This window comes from Scyliorhinus torazame, chromosome 13 (genome assembly GCF_047496885.1).
Source record: "Scyliorhinus torazame isolate Kashiwa2021f chromosome 13, sScyTor2.1, whole genome shotgun sequence".
NCBI classification, from domain to species: Eukaryota; Metazoa; Chordata; class Chondrichthyes; order Carcharhiniformes; family Scyliorhinidae; genus Scyliorhinus; species Scyliorhinus torazame.
This window is the reverse complement of record NC_092719.1, coordinates 188305477-188327399: the sequence shown is the minus strand read 5'-3', so window position 1 is coordinate 188327399 and position 21923 is coordinate 188305477. Positions and strand designations below refer to the sequence as shown.

The 21923-nt window shown below is 56.0% G+C and overlaps 1 protein-coding gene across 3 annotated transcripts in view; it reads left to right on the top strand.

Annotated features, from left to right (window-relative positions):
* Positions 1-21923, top strand: part of slc6a11b (solute carrier family 6 member 11b) — a 209323-nt gene that overhangs the window by 172043 nt on the left and 15357 nt on the right. For all 3 annotated transcript variants that reach the window (XM_072472598.1, XM_072472596.1, XM_072472597.1), the window contains exons 10-11: positions 2852-2964; positions 8540-8677. In XM_072472598.1, coding sequence (XP_072328699.1) covers positions 2852-2964; positions 8540-8677 — 251 coding nt within the window. The remainder of the gene's footprint in view (positions 1-2851; positions 2965-8539; positions 8678-21923) is intronic.

Below are 21923 nucleotides of genomic sequence, written 5' to 3'. Positions count from 1 at the left end.
GGCCCATTGAGTCTGCACCAACCCATTTAAGCCCTCACTTCCACCCGATCCCCGCAACCCAATAACCCCTCCTAACCTTTTTGGACACTAAGGGCAATTTATCATGGCCAATCCACCTAACCTGCACACCTTTGGACTGTGGGAGGAAACCGGAGCACCCGGAGGAAACCCACGCAGACACAGGGAGAACGTGCAGACAGTGACCCAGTGGGGAATCAAACCTGGGACCCTGGCGCTGTGAAGCCACAGTGCTAGCCACTTGTGCTACCATGCTGCCCCAATGTAGGCCTGAATGATAGATGAGTGGAACTGGTGTCAGTAAGGGTGCAGCAGAACTTTGGGTGACCTCAAGTTTATCGCGGTGTAGACTGACCAGGAGGGCTTTGGAGTAGTGAGGTACAGAGGTAACACAGGCAATGATGAGGGTTGAAGCAGAGCATGAGCTGAAAATATGGATTGTCGGATATTGTGGTCTGACCAATGGTGCAAATATGCGGTGTCTTTATGGGTGATTCTCTAATACAGTTAAAGAAAGGATGCCACCAGCGCCATCCTACTTAGCTGGGCAGTGGAGAAGAGGCATTGGAGCAGGATCATATGGCGAGCACATCAAAGGCTGCAGACAGACCAAGAAGGCCAAGGAGAGTCAGTGTCAGTCATGGCTCAGTCGGTAGCATTCGTGCCTCTGACTGACAAAGTTTAAGTCCCACTGCAGGGCTTGAGCATAAACATCCAGTGCAGTTGTGAGGGAGGTTTGCACTGTCAGAGATGCTGTCTTTCAGATGAGATGTTAAACCAAGTTCCCGTCTACCCTGCATGGGCGGATGTTAAAGATCCCATGGCCCTATTTCGACGAACAGCAGATGAGATATCCTGGTGTCCTGACCAATATTTATTCCTCAATCAACATGCCAAAAATAGCTTTCTGGCCATCATCACATTGCTGTTTTCTGGGGGCCTGCTGTGAAAAGAACCTTTATGCATTTGAGTTTGGAGTGGTTTAACATCTCACCTATTCACTGTTTTACTCTCCCTACAGCTGTTGCCTGACCTGCTGAATATTTTATGTTTTTAATTGGGATTTCCAGCATCCTAGGTTTCTGCCTTTGCAATAGTGTACGGCCATTAGATTCTGCTACTTAATTTCACTTGATGCGTGTTAACATATGAAATGTAGATTTCTTTCCACTTTGCACCGAGAAAACTTTGTACACTTTCGAACTCGCTTCACAAACCTTTCATTGTTTCTGCCAGTTTAGGTAGTCATGTTTAGCAGGGTTCATGATCATGTTGGTGCCTCGTGGTTGGCCAGTTTTCTGTTGTCCTCCAACCAAATTCTATCCCATAGGACTGCACGCACCCATCAAACTGGTTCCAAGTTCCTAATACCAGCCCCAAAACAACCTTTTCCCCGTCTTGTTGATTAGAGAGGGAAACATGGATCTCAGGAGACAAATGTGGCAGTCAGGTTGGCACACATAAACAAAAAGCACTGAGTTTCTTTTCAGTCAATCCATCCTGTGCACGCCTCAGGTGATAAAGATAAACCCAACTCCAAAATTTCACTTTTACAGAAGGTGCAAAGTGGAAAGAAATCTACATTATGTTAACTCACATCAAGTGAAATTGAGTAGCGGAATCTAATAGCCGTACCCTATCGCAAAGGCAAAATCTTAGGATGCTGGAAATCCCAATTAGAAACAGAAAATATTCAGTCGGACAGGCAACATCTATAGAGAGAGAAAAGTAGTGAATAGGTGAGATTTTAAACCACTCCAAAATTCATTCACTTGCACAGAGTTAGATATCAGCACTGTAAAAAGCTGAGATGTAACAGGTTTTAAGCGGGTACAGAGGTAAGGAAAGGAGCGGGTGAGGGCAGAAAAGAACAAAAAAGGAAGGATCAAAAATGCGAAGAGAAACAACATGCAAGTTAGAAATAGGAGCAAGAGTAGACCATCCAGCCTGCTTCTCCATCCAATAGGAGATTGTGGTTACACTTACCCTAATTCCACTTTCTGGCCTGCTCCCCTTAACCTTCAACTCCCGAATCAAGAATCTGTCTTGAACATATTTAATGATCCAACCTTCCCAGCCTGCTGGAGTAGGGAATTCCAAAGATTAATGGGACGTTTTGGGAGAATAAAGTCCTCGAGCGGGATTCTCCGTCGGCCGACGCCAAAATCGGAAAAGGCGATTGGGTGGATGCCAAAATGGTGGCCGACGCCGGGGCCTCTGCGATCCTACGCCTCCACCACGGGAATTCGCGACAAGGAGGTTTATTTGTGCTTTTAAAAATCGGGAAACAGGCGCCGTGACTGCTGAGGGGGAGAGAGGGGTACGAAAAATTTCCAACATCGCTACAGCGTGCTGACAGTTAACAGTCGGTGAATTGATCCAGGTGCGGTGCCAATTTTGCTGTCGTAGAACCCGCTTTAAACCTGTTAAATCCTGCCCCGCCGTCAACACTTAGTCTCAGGATCGGAGAATCCGGCTGCCCCTTATTTTGAAGCTGTGCCTCCTAGTTTTAAATTCCCTCATGAGAGGGATCATCCTCTCAGCATCTACCTTGTCAAACCCCCTTAGAATTTTATGGTTCAATAAAATCACCTCTCGTTCTTCCAATAATTATAGGCCCAACCTTCCCTCATAAGACAACTGAAACCGAGAGCAATGGAAACAATCAAGAGATGCCTTATCTTTTGATTCTATGTTTAAATCTCTGCCACATGATCTTAACTCATCAGCATTATAGACTTTGAGAGATTGAAAGATGGGTGCCTGTCTCAAAATTTGCCTCAATCCGGGGAATATCTGAGATCATTAATAACATCTTCATATTTATTTCTAGGTCCTGGGTTGACATTCATTGCTTATCCGAAGGCTGTCACTATGATGCCTCTTGCACCATTATGGGCTGTTCTATTCTTCTTGATGCTCATTTTCCTTGGACTGGACAGTCAGGTAAAATAAACATGAAAACAATTTTGCATAAAGGAATATGCATGTGTTTTGACAAGCCGGTGTAATCAAACTACAATAAGTGCTGTGGTACTTTTGGACTTTACAATCAGTCATCAGTCACACTGTTTGATGGTGAACTATACTGGCAGGATAGTTTACATGTGGCTCCATGAATTTTCAGATGTATAGAACATAGAACAATACAGCGCAGTACAGGCCCTTCGGCCCACGATGTTGCACCGAAACAAAAGCCATCTAATCTACACTATGCCATTATCATCCATATGTTTATCCAATAAACTTTTAAATGCCCTCAATGTTGGCGAGTTCACTACTGTAGCAGGTAGGGCATTCCACGGCCTCACTACACTTTGTGTAAAGATGTAATTTCTGATTGAATTTTTTTGAGGGAGGATAACTTTTTTTTAAATGTACTTTTAACTTGGGAATTACAATATCATTAAAATGGAAGGTTCCAACCAAATCTGCAGAATATATTTGAATAATAGCGTATTACCATGACTGTTCAGACGCTCCCCATCTTCTATCAAAACCGAGCTTGTAAATGGGCACCTTTCAGTGTTTGTAATTTTGACTGATGATTACAAAATTAGCTTACGTAGCAATAACTGGCCAAAGATTCAAACTAAGTTGATGGCCTTTTGTTTATTTTCTGCAATAGTTCAATCTCGATACAGTTTATCAGTTGAAGTAGTATTGACTGTTCTAGATTTGAGAATTTGGCCATTTCTGTTGTTGACCACAATCAGAATGGTTGGGATTTTCCAGCCCTTCCCTCCAGCAGGACCTTCCAGTTGACCCTGCCGCGGGTTCCCGGCAGCAGGAGGACGGGCGAACCATGTATAATTCCGTAGTCTACAGCAGGACCAGAAGATCCCGCCAGCAGCCAATGACGAGCCACCTAGGCGGCGGGGAAACCTGCCATGGTGGGGGGGCTGGAGAATTCCTTGGATGTCTGCTCAATGACAGCATTCAAGTCTCTCCTTGTGCCTCGTTTTATCTGTCCACTCTTATGTGCGGGATTAGGCAGAGATTGTGGGCGGGATTCTCCGACCCTCCACCGGTCTGAAGAATCGCCGGGGGTGGGGCCACGGCGCCGGCTGCCGGATTCTTCGGCGGGGGCGGGAATCGCGTTGCGCCGGTCGGGGGCCGTTGGCAGCGGCCCCCCCCGGCGATTCTCCGCTCCGCGATGGGCCGAGTGGCCGCCCGTTTTCGGCCAGCCCCGCCGGCGTAAATCAGACAAGGTCCTTACCGGCGGGACCTGGCTCTGCGGGCGGCCTGCGGAGTCCTCGGGAGGGCCCGGGGGGATCTGGCTCCGGGGGGGCCCCCACGGTGGCCTGGCCCACGTTTGGGGCCACCGATCTGCAGGCGGGCTTGTGCCGTGGGGGCAATCTTTCCCTCCCCGCCGGCCGCTGCAACGGTCCACCATGGCCGGCGCGGAGAAGAACCCCCCTGCGCATGCGCTGGGATCACGCCAGCATACGCTGGCGCACCCGCACATGTGCCAACTCGCGCCGGCCAGCGGAAGCCCTTTGCCGCCTGAGGATTCCGCACCTTCCGGGCGGCCCGACGCCGGAGTGGTTCACGCCACTCTTTGGCACCGGTACGGCCCGCCCACCGGATACCGGAGAATCCCGCCCAGAATCCCGCACGGTTACCGGCATAGAGAAAAACACGATTCCTGGCACTCGCGTTGTATAAGGGACCTGAACAGGGAACGCGCAGCCGAGGCAGCACGTAGCCCCGATTTGTACAGTGGGGAGCTCCACTCGCCGGAACTCCCCATTGGCGCGAGGCCCCCAAAACAAACCCCGACCTCCACCTCTCCAGCCCGAACGCAATATGGGAGGGGCAAGTCCAGGTCCCCGCCGTCGTGGTGCAGTGTGGCCGTTGGATCGCGCCCTGAGTTGTCAGTCTTCTATTCTTCATTCTTTCAAAATGCATTTGATTGTCTTCGAAAGAAAGCATCATGCTTATTGGAATTAGGCAGGGTAGAGACCTTACATTTTCCCTCTTTAGGTATATGCAGGGTAGGTGGACAAATAGCTGTGAGTTTGCAGTCAATGATGGAGCCAGTAATTGGTGCTACATCAATCTCCTTTTCAGCTTGCTACTGAACTTTGTGCAGAAGGAATTGGAGCATTATGCAGTTCACTTAACTCCTCTGTGTACTGAGAAATGACTGAGATCTGTGGCGATCCCTGTATGTGTGTCTGGAAGAACCTTGGTGACATTTTAAAGTCTGGGCCTTTCATTGTCACTGGGAGTGTAGTGAAGGTGACTGGCAGCGCTGGAGTACTGTGCTAATCAACCTGAAGCACCCCGCAGGGTCTAAGTGTTATCATGCACTGCTGCTCCCTCTTTGATCCACTGCCTCAGGTAGTTTAACCTACAAGGAATGTCACTCCTGTACCTCCCATGTTCCCAGGCTATCCTTTCCTTCTGCCTGCACTAGTTATTGCACACTGATGTAATGGAGTAGTTTGTATAAACTTAGGATCCCACTGACAGCAGTGTAGCTCCTGCTAGAACAATGCAAACCAGGCATGTTGGAAGCTAGGAGCCAAATCAGGTGTGTCATGTTCATTTTTAAGTGGTGGGCCTGGGCGAATATCCTGGCATTCGACAGGAGCCACATTCGGCAGAAGACAAAGATATCAGGGGCGTCATTCTCCGATCCCCCGCCGGGTCGGAGAATGGCCGTTGGCCGCCGTGAATCCTGCCCCCGCCGAAGTCTCCGATACCGGAGATTGGGGGGGGGGCGGGAATCGGGCCGCGCCGGTTGGCGGGACCCCCCCACTCAATTCTCCGGCCCGGATGGGCCGAAGTCCCGCCCAGACATTGCCTGTCCCGCCGGCGTAAATTAAACCTGGTATTTACCGGCGGGACCAGGCGGCGTGGGCGGGCTCCGGGGTCCTGGGGGGGCGATCTGACCCCCGGGGGTGCCCCCACGGTGGCCTGGCCCGCGATCGGGGCCCACCGATCCGCGGGCGGGCCTGTGCCGTGGGGGCACTCTTTCCCTTCCGCCTCCGCCACGGCCTCCACCATGGCGGAGGCGGAAGAGACTCTCCCCACTGCGCATGCGCGGGAAACTTTCAGCGGCCGCTGACGCTCCCGCGCATGCGCCGCATTTCCGCGCCAGCTGGCGGGGCAACGAACGCCATTTCTGCCAGCTGGCGGGGCGGAAATCCCTCCGGCGCCGGCCTAGCCCCTCAATGCTGGGGCTCGGCCCCCAAAGATTCCGCACCTTTGGGCCGGCGCGATGCCCGTCTGATTGGCGCCGTTTTGGGCGCCAGTCGGCAGACATCGTGCCGTTGGGGGAGAATTTCGCCCCAGGTTTCCAAAGTAATCCTTTGTTTGTTTATATTGTTCCCTCATCTTCAAATATTCCATTCTTTTTATATTTTACAGATGTAACCAACTTGACATTTTTTGAATCGGTATTTATTTTAAGTATTTCCCCTTTTCTTTATCATCTTCTTTTAGATATCTGTTCTAGAGATTTCTACCCCTTACATTTATTACTTTGATACACATTTCTTTTCACATTTACTATTAAATTCGCCCAACAATTTAAACAATAAATCATTATGAAGCTGCTGGTCGAACTTAAGAAAAAGTGAATTAATTGCTGACTGTTTATTGAATGATTAATATGCCTGCTTATGCTGTGTGCCACACTGTCAGCGTGGTTTTAAAAGTGCCGAGGTGACTATGAATTTAAAGAATGTCTTTCCGAAAGTACATAATGAGCTGTTCATAGAAATTAATTAATAATATAATTGGTCAGTTTTATTAGTTTGCAGTGTTTATACCAACGTATGCAAAGTCTCCTATGAGTCCTCGCTCTGCTGATTCACCATCTATTGAGGCAATCTGTTGCAGCTATTCCAGGACCAACAACTGCTGCTTTCTCTCCGGCATCTCTGAATGCTCTCTCTGCTTCTTGCATCTGCTCGCCTTTTGATTCTTGCACCATTTCCAAGTATCTCCCCCCATTTCGCGCCCACTCAAAAAACTGTCCTCAAGTTTCCAGAAGGTTTTCCCTGCATACTTCCAACTCAAATAATTGTGGCCTGTGAGTGAAACTGTTCCAAGGGCCTGTTGACATGGAATGTCTTTGGAAATAACCCAGAGACAAGACTAATAGATTTGCGAACGTAAACATCAATTGTGGAGAACCATGATATCTACTAGACGTAAGACAAGGTGATACTTCGACAGAGTCAAATATCATGCTCCAAACAGACCGCAGTGGGAAAACCGGATTGCCTCGTGTTCCACTAGGCACAGCTAGGAGACCCTAACTAATTAGCCGCCCTCTTGCTCTGGGTTCACTCACAGATAATCAATACCTGCTGAACCCATACTATAGGCTACAAAACCTTCAGCCTAGTATTGTCAAGTCAGTCTTCTGTTTCTCAAGATTGGCTTTAGCAAGGTTTTAGTTGTCAAAAGGATTTATGTGACTCCATTTGGGAATAGAACATCGGAATAGGAAGTAGGCCTAATGGCACTTTGAACCTGCTTCACCCCTCCATTAATAATAATAATCTTTATTAGTGTCACAAGGAGGCTTACATTAACACTGCAATGAAGTTAGGGCAGCACGACAAAGCAGTGGCCAGCACTGCTGCCTCAAGGCGCCGAGGCCGCATGTTCGATCCCGGCTCTGGGTCACTGTCCATGTGGAGTTTGCCCATTCTCCCCGTGTCTGCGTGGGTTTCGCCCCAGCAATCCAAAGGTGTGCAGGGTAGGTGGATTGGTCATGCTAAGTTGCCCCTTAATTGGAAAAAAATGAATTGGGTGCTCCAAATTTTTTTTAAAAACACTGCAATGAAGTTACTGTGAAAATTCCCTAGTCACCACATCCGGTGCTTGTTCTGGTACAGTGAGGGAGAATTCAGAATGTCCAATTCACCTAACAAGCATATCTTTCAGGACTTGTGGAAGGAAACCGGAGCACCTGGAAGAAACCCACGCAGACACAGACCGTGCAGACTCCACACAGACAGTGACCCAAGCCAGAATCGAACCCTGGTCCCTGGCGCTGTGAAGCAAAAGTGCTAACCACTGTGCTACCCTGCCGCCCTGATACCTCAACTCCATTCACTGGCACTGTTTCCATTTTCCTTGATACTCTTGACTAATAAAATCTATGACTCTCAGCCTTAAAAACATTAATTGATACAGCGTCCACAATCTTTTGAGAAAATGAGTCCCAATATTCAACTGCTCTTTGTCAGTTCATTTCCATGTCTTTCGCTGAGCTCAACTTTGAAGATTTTGCTTCCTTGTTTGAGATTCCCCACCAGGGGAAGTAAGTTCTCTGAATCTACCAAAAAGAACTACTTCATCATTTTACATATAGCAGGGTGATTATATAACCACTCAACTTTCTAAACTCAAGGAAGAATAACTCAAAAGTTGTGATGCAATTAGATACATAGATACACAGTTCGTTAGGACTTCCACTGGTCTAGGTTCTCTTTAGATAAGTTTACAAAGAAAATATGGCCATGTATTTTCAACTTTTTTACTCTTCTCCTTGCAGTTTGTCTGTATGGAAAGTCTGGTGACAGCTATAATAGACATGTATCCAAAGATATTCCGCACAGGATACAGAAGAGAGCAGTTAATTTGCATTATCGCAATTGCGTCTTACCTGGTTGGATTAATAATGGTAACAGAGGTAAGCTAACTAACCTGAAGTTTTCTGTTAATTTTCTCGATTTATATGAGACTGAATGAATATGCTAAGGAGAACGACCTTCAAATTATTGACTGGTCACATCAATTAAAGTAGCAATTATCATTTTAAATTGGAAAATAAGCAAGTACAGAAATGCCTCACAAAAGCACAAATCAGAAATAAATGAACTTTGCTCTAAGGAAGGCATCATTCGAAGAGGTAACAGGCAGCTTGGTAAGAGAGGTAGGTTTTAAAAGAGAATATGGAGGTGGAGAGGCCGAGGGCTTAGGTAAAGAAATCCAAAAACATGGGGTCTAAAATTGAAGACACAGCTGCCAATGATGAGAAACAGTTAAGCCTAGGAGATGTCTACGCATAGGAGAGTTTATAAAACAGGCAAATGTTAGGGAGGATAGAAAGACAGTGAATTCAGAGGACAATGGCGTTCTGAGATGGAATCGCAGAAGACGAGGAGATGTCAGTCAGTGCTGAGGCTACAAGGTTGAAAGCTGGAAGGATAGCTTAGTGAGAGATTCAGGGTGGGGCATGGGGTATTGTAGCAGAAAATTTGAATTTGAAAGGAGAGGCAAGAAGGATGAACATGGGGTAGAGTGCTCAAAGAAGGTGAAGATACCAGAGGAGCAGAGCAAAAGGCTCAGTTATGATTTAGTGCAAGGTTTGTCAAAGTGTGGGTCGCGACCCCGTGGGTGGGTCGCAGGCAGGTGTCAAAAGGGTCACGGAGTTAAGGGTCACCGTATTTGTGTGTCCAGTCTCAGCAGCAGGTTGCCAGGTGCTTCTTGTTTCATGTCATAGGATGACGCTGCCCTCCTGCTCCGACCTCAGGAGGGAACTTAAGGTAACGTTTCAGCTGAAGGACTTTGTTCTGTAAATGCCTCCCTAGTTTTCCTCATGGTTGAGCAGGAATTCTAACTGCTGTGCGTTCACGCCGCCGACAACGTTATTTGAAAAGTAATTGTGACAGGATTTTGAGTTTGAATCCAGTCACAGGTCAACCCTCTCATTCTGTCGTAAGTGATCCCAAGGTGCTGTGCTGATGACACACAAGCAGTGGGATTATCATCCAGAGACCTGGCTGATGTTTATCTCGGAATTGCAGCTTGGTAGAGTTGTGTGTGGACGTCTAGGGCGAAATTCTCCGTTATCGGCGGAAAGTCCGCCGATCGGCGCAAAAAACGGCGCAAATCCCACTTGCGTCACGTCATAAAAATGGGCCGATAGTCTCCGGCCCGAAATGGGCTAGCAGCGACGTCATACGCACTGCACGGCGTGACGGCTCATAAGGCCGCGCAGCTCTCCCCCACCCGACCGGAACACCCGACCGCAACACCCGACTGGATGGCTGGCCGTCGCTCAGCCCCGAGGTTCGAGTCACGCGATGTGGAGGCGCTCCTGGACGCGGTGGAGCAGAGGAGGGACGCCCTGTATCCCGGGCACGGCCGCAGAGTTGCTCCACGCCACAGCCGGCGTCTGTGGAGGGAAGTGGCAGAGGCCGTCACCGCTGTGGCCCTAACACCACGGACAGGCACCCAGTGCCACAAGAAGGTGAACGACCTCGTCAGAGCAGGCAGGGTGAGCCTCCCCCATATCCCCCCCTCCCCATATCCCCCCCTCCCCATATCCCCCCTCCCCCATATCCCCCCTCCCCCATATCCCCCCTCCCCCATATCCCCCCTCCCCCATATCCCTCCTCCCCCATATCCCCCCATACCCCCCTCCCCCATATCCCCCGTCCCCCATATCCCCCTCCCCATATCCCCCATACCCCCCTCCCCATATCCCCCCCTCCCCCATATCCCCCCTCCCCCATATCCCCCCTCCCCCATATCCCCCCTCCCCCATATCCCCCTTCCCCCATATCCCCCGTCCCCCATATCCCCCTCCCCATACCCCCCTCCCCCATACCCCCCTCCCCCGTATCCCCCCTCCCCCATACCCCCTCCCCCATATCCCCCCTCCCCCATATCCCCCCCTCCCCATATCCCCCCTCCCCCATATCCCCCCTCCCCCATATCCCCCCCTCCCCCATATCCCCCCCGTCCCCATATCCCCCCTCCCCCATATCCCCCCTCCCCCATATCCCCCCTCCCCCATATCCCCCCTCCCCATATCCCCCCTCCCCATATCCCCCTCCCCCATATCCCCCCTCCCCATACCCCCTCCCCCATATCCCCCCTCCCCATATCCCCCCCTCCCCCATATCCCCCCTTCCCCCATATCCCCCCTCCCCCATATCCCCCCTCCCCCATATCCCCCTCCCCCATATCCCCCCTCCCCATATCCCCCCTCCCCCATACCCCCTCCCCCATATCCCCCCTCCCCCATATCCCCCCTCCCCCATATCCCCCCTCCCCCATATCCACCCACCCCATATCCCCCCTCCCCCATATCCCCCCCTCCCCCATAACCCCCTCCCCCATATCCCCCCCTCCCCATATCCCCCCTCCCCATATCCACCCTCCCCATACCCCCCTCCCCCATATCCCCCCTCCCCCATATCCCCCCCTCCCCCATATCCCCCCTCCCCCATATCCCCCATACCCCATATCCCCCCTCCCCCATATCCCCCCTCCCCCATATCCCCCCTCCCCCATAACCCCCATATCCCCAAGTGAATCCAGCCCTAACCTTAACCTCTGCAATGCACGCGCAACTGATGGCGTGCATTCATATACCTGCCTAACACTGTTGCCTTTTACCCCTGCCGCCACCCCCCCCCCCCCCCCCACAGGAGAAGCGCGCACACAACAATAGGGAGCATGTGAGGACTGGAGGAGGGCCCGCTGATGAGAGGCCACTGACCGTACACGAGGAAAGGGCCCTGGAACTGGCTGGCGGACCTGAGGACCGGGAGGTTGCTGATGCAGAAGTCGGGGCCCCACGAGCAAATGAGCCACCAACAGCCCGTCCCCATATCCCCCCTCCCCTATATCCCCCTCCCCCGTATCACCTGATCACTGCCTGATGTCTAACCATGCATGCTTCATTGTGTATCGCAGGACCAAACGTCCAGGCACCCATCCCCGCAGATGCACACCGCCCGCAGGATGCCCCTCGCACACCACGGGAGACGGAGAGACCCGGACCCTCCAGCATGCGACGCCCGCAGGATGCCCCTCGCACACAACGGGAGACGGAGAGACCCGGACCCTCCAGCATGCGATGCCCGCAGGATGCCCCTCGGAGACCACGGGAGACGGAGAGACCCGGACCCTCCAGCATGCGACGCCCGCAGGATGCCCCTCGCACACCACGGGAGACGGAGAGACCCGGACCCTCCAGCATGCGACGCCCGCAGGATGCCCCTCGGAGACCACGGGAGACGGAGAGACCCGGACCCTCCAGCATGCGACGCCCGCAGGATGCCCCTCGCACACCACGGGAGACGGAGAGACCTGGAGCAACAGGGAGACGACACCCCCGTCACGTGCGGGAGCGACCACCCAGCGATGAGGGGGGCAGCCACAGGCCCCCGTCACATCCGAGCCAGGACACCACTACCCAGGACACCACTATCCAGGACACCCCTACCCGGGACACCACTACCCAGAACACCCCTACCCGGGACACCACTACCCAGGACACCCCTACCCGGGACAGCACTACCCAGGACAGCACTACCCGGGACAGCGCTACCCAGGACACCCCTACCCGGGAAGACGAAATACCGGACAGTGACTCAGAGTGGATGGGTGGAGACGAACCCCCACCCCAAAGTGCCATGGACTCAGAGTGGGACGAAGAGCACGACACAACGCCACTGCTGTCACCAACACCCTCCACCATCGCAGAAACACTCACCACGGTTGGGCACTTTAGTGATGAGGCGTCTGGTACACTCACTGGTGCGCACAACACAGCCGTCCCGGTACAGCAGGTGGAGGTAGGAGCAGCAGAGGGACCGGGCGGTCGGAGGGCAGCCCAGGCCAAGCGAACATCTGCCGCCCAGATGGATCCCGGGTTCCTGCAGTTACCACACCCACACATAGATCCGATGCAACCACCGACACGGAGACGAGCGAATAGGGTGACGGGTGGCTTGCGGCGGCTGCGGTCGCAGGTGGAGGAGTCCACCCGCGTCCAGGAGCTGGGAGTGGTCCCGGTCATGCGTGCCACCCAGGCTGACACCGCACGGGTGGCATCCGCGGTGGAGGCAATGGGTGCGACGGTGTCAGACATGGGGAACGGTTTGCGAGGCCTGGGGCCTTCCGTGCAGGCGGCGTCTGTGGCCCAGGAAATGGCTGCCCTCTCACAGGAGGCCATGAGCCAGTGCCAGCGCCAGATGGCAGAGGCGCTCAACGCCATAGCCCAGTCTCAGCAGGCCATGGCCCAGTCTCAGCAGGCCATAGCCCAGTCTCAGCAGGCCATAGCCCAGTCTCTGCAGGCCATGGCCCAGTCTCTGCAGGCCATGGCCCAGTCTCAGCAGGCCATCGCTGAGGGCATCGGCGCCAGTGGCCATGTGCGAGCCGGCGTCGCACTGTCACAGACACGGTTCGACAACCCCCTGGGCTCCATGGCTGCAAACCTGCAGACCCCTGTCGATACCAGCACGGGCCTCCAGGACTGGCAGCGCCAGATGTCGGGGGCGTGTCGGATGGCCAGTCCGTTCGCATCCCCCACCCATGTAGAGGCCTGGGGGCCATCGGGCACCCCGAGGGAGGAGGAGGTGGTGTGGTCCGTCCCGGCTCCCTCTGTAGGGGAGGTCCCGGTACACCGCGACACCTCGGACTCCCCCCCTTCCGTCCCAGGTGCATCGGGTGGGCAACGGGCAGGACAGGCTGGCAGCTCGCCATCCCAGTCGCCCGGGCCGCAGCCTGGCCCATCTAGGCCAGGACGCCCCAGGAAACGGCCGCCAAAGGGATCCAGTGTCAGAGGGCAGGAATCACAGGAGTCCACCTCCAGTTCTGCTGTACCGTCTGGGGAACCACGTAGACGTAGTCAAAGGGCCCGTAAGGCCAAACAATTAGGCACTGAGTAAGTTGGCACGGGTGCAGGGCACAGATGAGTTTTAGGGGCTAGGGCACGTGCATGAACTCCTTTGGTTATTAAAGTCAATGTTACACCTCCCGAAGCTGCCTTTGTGCTCTGTCCAAAGTGTGCGGGCGTGTCATGTACGTTGAGCGCAAGTGTGTGTGTGACGGGTGGTCTTACCTCAGCCCCAGGTGAGTCTGCCCCCTTCCCCCTGGGCCGCCATCAACATTCCCCGGGCAGAGGACGGGACCGTGCGCTGCAGTGTCACAGCCGCATGCAGGGATGGTCCGGGTGGATGGTGGTACTGTGGCCATGGGTCAGACATAGTCCAACGATGTAGAGCCAGGAGCTCATCGGAGGCGGGTTGTCATCATCCTCCATGGCCTGCGATAGACACGCGTCCACCCGCAACTGGGTGAGCCCGGCCCGTTGTGCCGCCGGTGGATCGGCAATTGGGGGGGGGGGGGTGTGCATGCGGGTGGGGTGGATGGGTGGGGGGTGTGGGTGGTCGGCTGTTGTCATGGTGTGCGGTCTGTGGCCATACTACCCGATTCCCACGCCCATCTAGTCAGTGAAGCGGGCGTCTATCAGTCTGTCCCGTGCCCGCTGGGCCAGCCGGTAACGGTGGACAGCCACCCGCCTGTGTCTACCCCGTCTGCCCTGACCATTGCCCCCATCCCCCTCATCTGGGGAGGACTGGGCCTCTTCCTGCTGCTCCTCCACTCCGCCCTCCTCTGCCTGCGGCACATCGCCCCTCTGCTGGGCTATGTTGTGCAGGACGCAGCACACCACAATGATGCGGCCGACCCTATCTGACCGATACTGGAGGGCGCCCCCAGAGAGGTCCAGGCACCTGAAACGCATCTTCAGCACGCCAAAGCACCTCTCGATCACTCCCCTTGTCGCTACATGGGCATCATTGTAGTGGTTCTCCGCCTCATTGCGTGGCCTCCGCATAGGCGTCATCAGCCACGATCGCAATGGGTAGCCCCTGTCGCCCAGCAACCAGCCCCTCAGCCGGGGATGGCGTCCCTCGTACATGCCGGGGATGGATGACCGCGACAACACGAATGAGTCGTGTACACTGCCTGGGTGACGGGCGCAGACGTGCAGGATCATCATGCGGTGGTCGCAGACCACCTGTACGTTCATTGAATAGGTCCCCTTCCTATTAGTGAACACGGCCCTGTTCTCTGCAGGTGGCCGCACGGCGACGTGCATCCCATCGATCGCGCCCTGGACCATGAGGAACCCGGCAACGGCAGAGAAGCCCACGGCCCGGGCATCTTGGCTGGCCCGGTCCACGGGGAAGCGGATGTAGCGGTGCACCATGGCATAAAGGGCATCTGTCACTGCCCGGATGCACCGATGCACCGATGCACCGATGTCTGCGATATGCCGGACAGGTCCCCACTCGGTGCCTGGAATGACCCCGTTGCATAAAAGTTCAGGGCCACCGTAACCTTGACGGACACGGGGAGAGGGTGTCCCCCGCCAGTGCCACGCGGTGACAGGTGTGCCAGCAGGTGGCAGATGTGTGCCACGGTTTCCCGGCTCATCCGGAGTCTCCTCCTGCATTCCCGGTCCGTGTGGTCCTGGTATGACTGCCGGGCCGGTACACACGGGGCGCCCTCGGGTGCCTCCGTTGCCGTTGGGCCGCGACGTCCTCCTCCCCCTCCTCGTCCTGTTGGTCAGGTGTCCCTCCAGCCTGGGCGGCTGCCGCCTGCCCCTCTGCGGCAGCCTGCGCCGCCTCTCTGGCACGCTCCTCCTCCTCCTCCTCCTCCTCCTCATCCAGGGCAACATAGACATGAGCGGCTGCCACCACGGCGGCCAACATCGCTGGATGGTCTGAAAACATGACGGCCTGGTGGGGGGGAGGGGAACGACGACATGTCATCATTGCCCATATCCCCTCCTCCCCCCAGCCAGGTGGCATGGACCGCATGGGTCCAACTGTTGGAGGCTGGCACCTGGCCAGGTGGACCAACTCATTTGCCCTCCCATCACCCACCCCGGCACGGACCCCCTCCCCAACCCCCAACCTCCACCCCAGCACGGACCCCCCCCCAACCTCCACCCCAGCACGGACCCCCCCCCCAACCTCCACCCCGGCACGGACCCCCTCCCCAACCTCCACCCCGGCACGGACCCCCTCCCCAACCTCCACCCCAGCACGGACCCCCCCCAACCCCCAACCTCCACCCCAGCACGGACCCCCCCCCAACCTCCACCCCGGCACGGACCCCCTCCCCAACCTCCACCCCAGCACGGACCCCCCCCAACCTCCACCCCAGCACGGACCCCCCCTCCACCCCGGCACGGACCCCCCCCCCAACCTCCACCCCGGCACGGACCCCCCCCCAACCTCCACCCCGGCACGGACCCCCTCCCGGCACTCCCCCGGAGCCCAGCCTACTCTAACCAGCCCCCCCCCCCCCCCCCCCGCCACACACACTCACACACACAAGCCGAGACACACCTCTCCTCACGCAATCAGTCTGCGGCCACGCCATTTCCTGCCCAGAGCCAACCCCCCAGGCCGTCACTCACCTCCTCGCTGGTCGGCGTGAGCCTGGAGCACCGGGTCACGCCGATGAAAAGGAGGTTTGATTCACGTCGACGTGAACGGTCATCACGTCGACGGGACTTCGGCCCATCCGGAAGGGAGAATATCGGCAGGCCGAAAATCGGCTGCCTTGCGCAGACCCGTGACATTCTCCGCGGCAGCGGCGCCATTAACGCCCCGCCGACTTTTCTCCCTTCGGAGACTTCGGCGGGGGCGGGATTCACGGCGGCCAACGGCCATTCTCCGACCCGGCGGGGGGTCGGAGAATGACGCCCCTGGTTCAGGACCAGAGATTGTCATCAGCGAGAGAATAATGGTCTCAACAAAAGGACAAACCAGGGGCGGGATTATCCGAAAACTGGCACGATGTCCGGGACCCGGCGCCAAAAACGGCGCGGATCACTCCGGCGTTGGGGCCCCCCCCCCAAACAACGGAAATTCTCCGGCCCCGAATGGACTAGGAGCGGCGTGCCGCCATCCGCGATGGCGTCACCTGACGTGGATGGTGACGACGTGACGGCTCAAAAGACGCGCGCCCCCCCACCCCGGAAGACCCGACAGGATGGCCGCCCGCAGCGCTTCCCCGAGGTTCCAGGACCGCGACATCGAGGTGCTCCTGGGCGCAGTGGAGGAGAAGAGGGAGTCCCTGTACCCCGGACACGGCCGCAGGGTCGCCCCACGCCTCAGCCGGCGTCTGTGGAGGGAGGTGGCAGAGGCCGTCAGCGCTGTGACTCTGACACCACGGACAGGCACCCAGTGCCACAAGAAGGTGAACGACCTCGTCAGGGCGGCCAGGGTGAGCCCCCCCCCCCTCCCTGCCCGATGTGCGGCACACCCCCAGGGGAAACTAACCCTAACCCTAACCTCTGCACTATACGCGCAGCCGATGGCGTGCATTCATATACCTGTCCAACACTGTTGCCCTTTACCCCTGCCACCCACCCGCCCCCCACAGGAGAAGTGCGCACACAACAATAGGGGGCATGAGCGGACTGGAGGGGGCCCAGCTGATGAGAGGCCACTCACCGTACATGAGGAAAGGGCCCTGGAACTGGCCGGCGGACCTGAGGACCGGGAGGTTGCCGATGCAGAGGTCGGGGGCCCACCAGCAAGTGAGCCACCGACAGCCTGTCCCCATATCTGCAATGGAGGGGTGGTGTGCATGCTGGTGGGATGGGTGTGGTTGGGGAGGGGGTGAGGGTCCTGGGTGGGTGGGGGGGGTGAGAGTGTTCAGGTGTTGCCATGGTGTGCGGTATCAGGCCATACTCGCCGATTCCCACGCCCCCTAGTCAGTGAAGCGGGCGGCTATCAGCTTGTCCCGTGCCCGCTGGCCCAGCCGGTAATGGTGGACAGCCACCCGCCCATGTCTAGCCCGTCTGCTCTGACCATTGCCCCCATCCCCCTCATCTGGGGAGGACTGCGCCTCTTCCTGCTGCTCCAACACTCCGCCCTCCTCTGCCTGCGGAACATCGCCCCTCTGCTGGGCTTTGTTGTGCAGGACGCAGCACACCACAATGATGCGGCCGACCCTTTCTGACGGATACTGGAGGGCGCCCCCAGAAAGGTCCAGGCATTTTGAGCACGCCAAAGCACCTCTCTATCACACCCCCTGTCGCTGCATGGGCATCATTGTAGCTGTTCTCCGCGTCATTCTGTGGCCTCCGTATAGGCGTCATCAGCCACGACCGCAACGTGTAACCCCTGTCGCCCAGCAACCAGCCCCTCAGTCGGGGGTGGCATCCCTCGTACATGCCGGGGATGTAAGACCGCAACAACACGTCACGTACACTTCCCGGGTACTGGGCGCAGACGTGCAGGATAATCATGCGGTGATCGCAGACCACCTGGATGTTCATGGAATAGGTCCCCTTCCTATTGGTGAACACGGCCCTGTTATCTGCAGCTGTGCATCCCATCGATCGCGCTCTGGGCCATGGGAAACCCGGCCACGGCAGAGAAGCCCACGGCCCGAGCATCCTGGCTGGCCCGGTCCACAGGGAAGCGGATGTAGAGGTCCGCAATGGCATATAGGGCGTCTGTCACTGCCCGGGTGCACCGGTGCACCGATGTCTGCGAGATGCCGGACAGGTCCCCACCTGGCATCTGGAATGACCCCGTGGCATAAAGGTTCAGGGCCACCGTAACCTTGACGGACATGGGGTGAGGGTGTGTCCCCCCCCAGTGCCACGCGGTGCCAGGTGTGCCAGCAGGTGGCAGATGTGTGCCACGGTTTCCCGGCTCATCCGGAGTCCCCTCCTGCAATCCCGGTCGGTGAGGTCCTGGTGCGACAGCCGGGGCCGGTACACACGGGGCCTCCTCGGGTGCCTCTGTTGTTGTGGCGCCGCGACGTCCTCCTCGTGTTCCTCCTCCACTACGTGCTCCTCCTCATCCTCGTCCTGTCAGGCGAGTGTCCCTCCAGCCTGGGCGGCTGCCGCCTGCTCCTCTGTGGCATGCTCCTCTGTGGCAGCCTGCGCCGCCTCTCTGACGCGCTCCTCCTCCTCCTCCTCCTCCAGCGCAACATGGAGAATAGCGGCTGATCAGAAAACATGACGGCCTGCGGGGGGGGGGGGACGATGACATGTCATAATTGCCCGTACCCCCCCTCCCCCCACCCAGGTGACATGGGCGTGACTGTTGGAAGATGGCACCTGGCCAGGCGGACAAACACCCTTGCCCTCGCACTCCCCCGTCCCCGGCACTCATCCCCCCGTACCCGGCACTCAACCCCCGTCCCTGGCACTCATCCCCCCTCCCCGGCACTCACTCCCATCCTTCCCCAGCACTCCCCCGAAGCCCCCCCCCCCCCCCCTCCGCTGCACACACACCCACACACACCTCTCCCCCACAGACACAGACTGCGGCCCGCCATCACCTCTCCTGCGGCCACCCCTCAGGCCGTGACCTACCTCCACGCTGGACGGCGTCAACTATCTGCACTGGTTGACGCCGTTAAAAAGGTTTTTTGACGTGAAGTTAGGTCTGCTCTTCCCGGCCCGTCTTTGGGTTACTCATCAGGGCCAACACCACTACTTCTCCGAGCCCGAAGAAGCGATGGACTTTGTGAGGGATCAGGGGCTGGTCTCGAAAAAAGGACCCACGGACGCAAGCTAGGGTCCGAGAATTACTGGTTGAAGGGACGCCTACTGTGCCTGGACTGCAGGTCGACTATTTACTGCTTTAAAGGTGCCTTGTGGTGTATTGTTTGTGGGAAGTTTTTCCCCCCCTTTCGAATGGTCTTTTTCCTTTTTTCTGTTGTCTCTTTTTCTCTCCTTTTTTTTTCTTCTGTTGTGGTGGGTACCTTTTGTTGGGCTCTCAGTGCGCTGGAGCCTGTATTGTAACAAAAGGGTGGCCGGTCAGCAATGGGGATTAACGATGTTGGTTGGGAGCTTTTATTTCATTTATGTCTATGGTTTTTATGTTTGTTTCGGATGGGGGATGTACGGGTACTGGGTTATTGCGGTGTGATATATATATTTTTGGTGCTCAGAAAGGGACGTGGGTTAACACTTTTCTGTGTACACAGCTGGAACGGTATTGTACCTGGAGCAGCCTCGCGTTGCTGTTTGATGTTTCCATTTGTTTGATCTTTCCCATTTTAGTGAGATTGCTCCAGTGGGTCGGAGTGGAGGATGCTGTGCTGGGGAGTGGGGACATGAGGTCGGGGAAACAATGGAAGTGAGACAAGGGGGCGCCGGTGCGATGAGTCACCGGGCTAGCAGATTGGCTAGTCAAGGGAGTCAGGTGGGGAGGGGGTGGGGGGGGGAGAATACAGCCAGTGAATGGCAGGGGTGGGGTTATCGGGGGATGTTGCTAGGGAGGGGGGGAGTTATTTTGCTGAGGTGGGGGGATCTGAAGTAGGTAATCGAAAGGAGGTCGGGGGTGGAGACAGCCAAAGGGTAAGCCAGGAATGGCTCGGCGCATGGACCGGGGGCGGGCCCAAGAAAGGTTATGGCTGAACGGCCGGGGGTGTGCCCCCCAACCAGGCTGATCACCTTGAATGTCAGGGGACTAAATGGGCCAGTTAAAAGGGCACGTGTGTTCGTGCATTTGCGGGCTCTAAAGGCGGACGTAATTATGTTGCAGGAGACACATCTGAAAGTGTCTGACCACAGGCTAAGGAAGGGCTGGATCAGCCAGGTCTTCCACTCGGGGGGTAGCAATTATGATCAATAAGCCGGTTCAATTTGAGGCGGAGGGCGTAGTCGCAGACGGCGGGGGCAGATTCCTTATGGTAAGGGGCAAGCTAGAGGGGAGAAGAGTGGTGCTAGTGAACATATATGCGCCGAACTGGGACGATGTTGACTTTATCAAAAGAGTGCTGGGGAAGATCCCAGGCCTAGACTCACGTAAGTTGATAATGGGGGGGGACTTTTATACGGTCCTTGACCCGGGGCTGGACCGGTCATGTCCCAGAACGGGCAGACTCCCAGCAATGGCAAGGGAGCTGAAAGGGTTCATGGAGCAAATGGGGTCTGTGGACCCATGGAGAGCCAGGCAGCCGACGGGAAGGGGCTACTCGTTTTATTCGCATGTTCATAAAGTATATTCTAGGATTGATTATTTTATCGTGAGCAGGGACTGTGTAGGGGAGGTAAAGAATACGGAATACTCGGCAATCACTATCTCGGACCATGCCCCGCACTGTGTGGATCTGCAGGTCGGGGGGAGGGGAGGGGGGGTGGCAAATCACCAACGCCCGCAATGAAGGTTGGACGTAGGACTGTTGTCGGAAGAGGGGATATGTGAGAGACTTCGGAAGTGTATGCAAAATTACTTGCAGGTGAACGATACGGGGGAGGTTTCAGCAGCGACCCTGTGGGAGGCGCTGAAGGCAGTAGTGAGTGGGGAACTGATCTCAATTTGGGCTCACAGGGTCGGGGCGGACAGAGGAGAAATGGACAGATTGGTTAGGGAAATTCACCGGATAGACGAGGAGCATGCGGGATCCCCGGGGAGGACCTACTCAGGGAGAGACAGAGATTGCAGGCGGAACTGGGGGTGCTATCCAAGAGTAGGACCGTGGAACAACTTAGGAAGGCGAGGGGAGTGGTGTATGAGCATGGGGAGAAGGCCGGTAGATTGCTAGAGCAGCAACTCAGAAAGAGGGAGGCAGCCAGGGGATCTAGAGGGGATGACAGGGAAGGTAGTGCAATGTTCCTCCTGCAGAATGTTTGAGGAGAGGGACGCTGTCAGTGTCCCTGCTGATTTCATCTGTGGGAAGTGCACCCATCTCCAGCTCCTCAGAAACCGCGTTAGGGAACTGGAGCTGGAGTTGGATGAACTTCGGATCATTCGGGAGGCAGAGGTGGTCATAGATAGAAGCTTCAGGGATGTAGTTACTCCGAAGAATAAAGATAGATGGGTGACGGTGAGAGGGGCTGGGAGGAAGCAGTCAGTACAGGGATCCCCTGTGGCCGCTCCCCTTAGTAACAAGTATACCGCTTTGGATACTGTTGGGGGGGGGGACTTACCAGGGTTAAGCGATGGGGTATAGGTCTCTGGCACAGAGTCTGTTCCTGTTGCTCAGAAGGGAAGGGGGGAGAGGAGTAGAGCATTAGTCATTGGAGACTCCATAGTTAGGGGGATAGATAGGAGATTCTGTGGGAACGAGAGAGACTCACGGTTGGTGTGTTGCCTCCCAGGTGCCAGGGTGCGTGATGTCTCGGATCGTGTTTTCGGGATCCTTAAGGG